The sequence below is a fragment of the Chelmon rostratus genome, chromosome 18 (assembly GCF_017976325.1).
Source record: "Chelmon rostratus isolate fCheRos1 chromosome 18, fCheRos1.pri, whole genome shotgun sequence".
NCBI lineage: Eukaryota > Metazoa > Chordata > Actinopteri > Chaetodontiformes > Chaetodontidae > Chelmon > Chelmon rostratus.
The window spans coordinates 7,266,397-7,269,069 of record NC_055675.1 but is presented as its reverse complement, the minus strand read 5'-3'; the positions used below and the strand labels follow the sequence as shown (position 1 = coordinate 7,269,069).

Here is a 2,673-nt window from a genome sequence, read left to right as displayed (position 1 = left end):
GTTTGAATGGTTACTGTGTAACTGTGAGTGTCTTGTGTGTACCTTTAGTGTGTGTGCAAAGGGGGGGTAATTACGGTGTAGAATGTCCTCCTCATCACTGGAGCTGACCTAAGAACACAACAGTTAATCATCCACTAACCGGCAGAGAGAGACGGAGGGAGAGAAGGTGAGAGGAGCCAGTGCTGCACACTTCGATCGGACGAGAGACACTTTGAGGCACTGCATTTTATAAAAGGTGAAATAACAAAGAAGAAGAGAGGAATCTTCTCTCAGAGGGACTAGAATAAAGGATATTCTTACCCAAGAGCGTAAGGACAGTAATCTGCAGCTGAGGACAGGCACCTGCTCCCGAAGAAGGATTTGTTAGCAGCACTTTCCCTTCTCCAGCCAACCAATGCGTGTGTCTGTGTGCATCTGCGTGCGTTAGTATGTGTGTTCAACGTGGACTGTCCTGTTTTCGGATTTGACTGCGTGCTTGTGAGAGGCGGCCACATGGGGCCCGGGCCCCGTCCGGGATGCCAGCTGCAGCAGTGAAGCCCGCTCCGGAGGACATGGTGGCGGAAGGAGGGGGCGAAGGAGAGCGCGGCGGGTCCCAGTGGGAGGCCTCGGGGCTGGGCCGGGAGCGGCTGCCTCTGCCCTCTCTGAAGGTCCCCAGGGAGCTGCTGCGGAGCTTCCCCCACTCCAAACGGGTGGGGCCCTATCTGGTGGGGAAAATGATCAACAAGGGCTCGTTCGCCAAAGTGATGGAGGGGCTACACATCGGCACGGGTGAAAAGGTCGGTGCTTTCTCCATGGTTTGAGAATAAAAGTGAGGAGGGATGAAGTGAGATACCTCAAACTGTTCGGGAGGCACACTGGCTAAGAAAAATATTACACACACATACGAGATTATGATTACATGTTTACAACTTGTGCCTTGTGGACTTCTAACTGATAATTATACTCAGTTGGGTTTGAAGAAGGCGGTGGCCTATTATTATTGTTGTTATGTGTACAAAAACACAGTCAGACTCATCTGTAATTACTTCATTTCATAACCATGACTCTTAAAGGGATTTTCTGCTCAGTTTATCTGCAATTCTACTACAAAAAATGCTGAAAAATCAAATGACATGTAGTCATGTTTACAAAGTTGCAATTATGATTCATGTTCTCATTAATGTCATGTAATTTATGCAAATACAACACATGTTCAGACAAATTATGCATATTGTTGCCCATTCGCTAAAACACAAACATGCTGATGTTTGTGTGCTTTCTTTCTTTGTCTGCTTTTGGGCTTTTGGACTGGGACTATATGGATGTGCACTTATTGTGTAGTGGAGGCAGGGCATGTGTGTGTGTGTGTGTGTGAGAGAGAGAGAGAGAGAGGGAGAGAGAGAGTAAATGTATGTGTAACTTTCTTTCATCGGTCACTGAGCCTCTGACCCCGGCTCATATGTACCTGACCTGGTTGCCATAGTAATGACCAAACTCATCTCCGCGGGTGTTTGCTCCTCTTAACCCTTGTTACCCTCTGCAGGTGCAGGAACACCTGTGGAGGTGAACTCTGCAAATATCCAAGCACACACTGCTGTCGACCTCGGGATGTTTTGTAAAATTGGTTTTTAATTGTGAATTTGTTATGCACTTTTTAACGGAGCATAAAATGGAAATAAGCTGAGCCCACCAGATCTTATCAACAACTCACAATGAAGTGTTTCGCCAATTGGTTATCTGAGACAAAGTAGAGTAACCTGAACAAGCTGAATCATTTTCAAAGTCACCTTTTAGGAATTTCCTCTGCAGGCCAAGTGCTGTTTTTCCCCATCTTTTTGGTCATGTTATAGTTTGAGTCATTAAGATACTGTGCAGTTGTACGTAAGCTTAATAGTGAAAATGTGACATAAAAGTTATCAGTTATGGTGTCCACCCTCAATTCCTGGTGTTCAAAACACCCTCAGATCCCTCAAAATGAATGCAGCTCTCCCTCCACCTCACTATGCTGTAACTGCAATATTTAAATGTCACCAATGCAACAAATATTAAAATGCATTCTGGGGTGCACTTTATGCTGTTTATGTGCGTGTGTTTAGGTGGCCATAAAGGTGATCGACAAGAAGAAAGCGCGGCAGGACTCGTACGTGCTGAAGAACATGAAGAGGGAGCCTCGGATTCATCAGATGGTCCGACACCCTCATATTGTGGTCCTGCTAGAGGTAGAACAATGATTTAGAAACACACATATTCACATTCGCTCATCAACACTCACATCAGACATGCATGTACAGCCCGAATAGAGCGATGGAGTCTCACAACATGACGCTGCTCAGATTTAGGCCCATTATGCTGTATGTTCATTCATATCATATATCTGCTGCTGTTGAGTTAACTTACTGATGGGATATGAATAACTGTGTGTGTGTGTGTCAGACTCTGGAGACAGAGAACAGCTACTACATGGCCATGGAGCTCTGCGCTGGAGGAGACCTGATGGACAGGATCTGTGAGAGGAAGAGGCTGGAGGAGAGGGAGGTGCGGCGCTACACTCGTCAAATCCTCTCCGCAGTGGAACACCTGCACAAACACGGCATCGTACACAGGTGAGGCTGCGCACACATACGGCGTGCAGTACTGCTGCGTGTATTTGACCAAACTCTTCCTCTGCTCACCCTCAGGAGTCTTCGAACGGCT

General features: G+C 46.6%; 1 protein-coding gene across 1 annotated transcript in view; it reads left to right on the top strand.

Annotated features, from left to right (window-relative positions):
* The first annotated feature begins 515 nt into the window (after positions 1 to 515).
* Positions 516 to 2,673, top strand: part of LOC121622401 (hormonally up-regulated neu tumor-associated kinase) — a 12,425-nt gene continuing 10,267 nt past the window's right edge. Inside the window, exons 1-3 of the mRNA XM_041959360.1 lie at positions 516 to 776; positions 2,076 to 2,198; positions 2,413 to 2,582. Coding sequence (XP_041815294.1) covers positions 516 to 776; positions 2,076 to 2,198; positions 2,413 to 2,582 — 554 coding nt within the window. The remainder of the gene's footprint in view (positions 777 to 2,075; positions 2,199 to 2,412; positions 2,583 to 2,673) is intronic.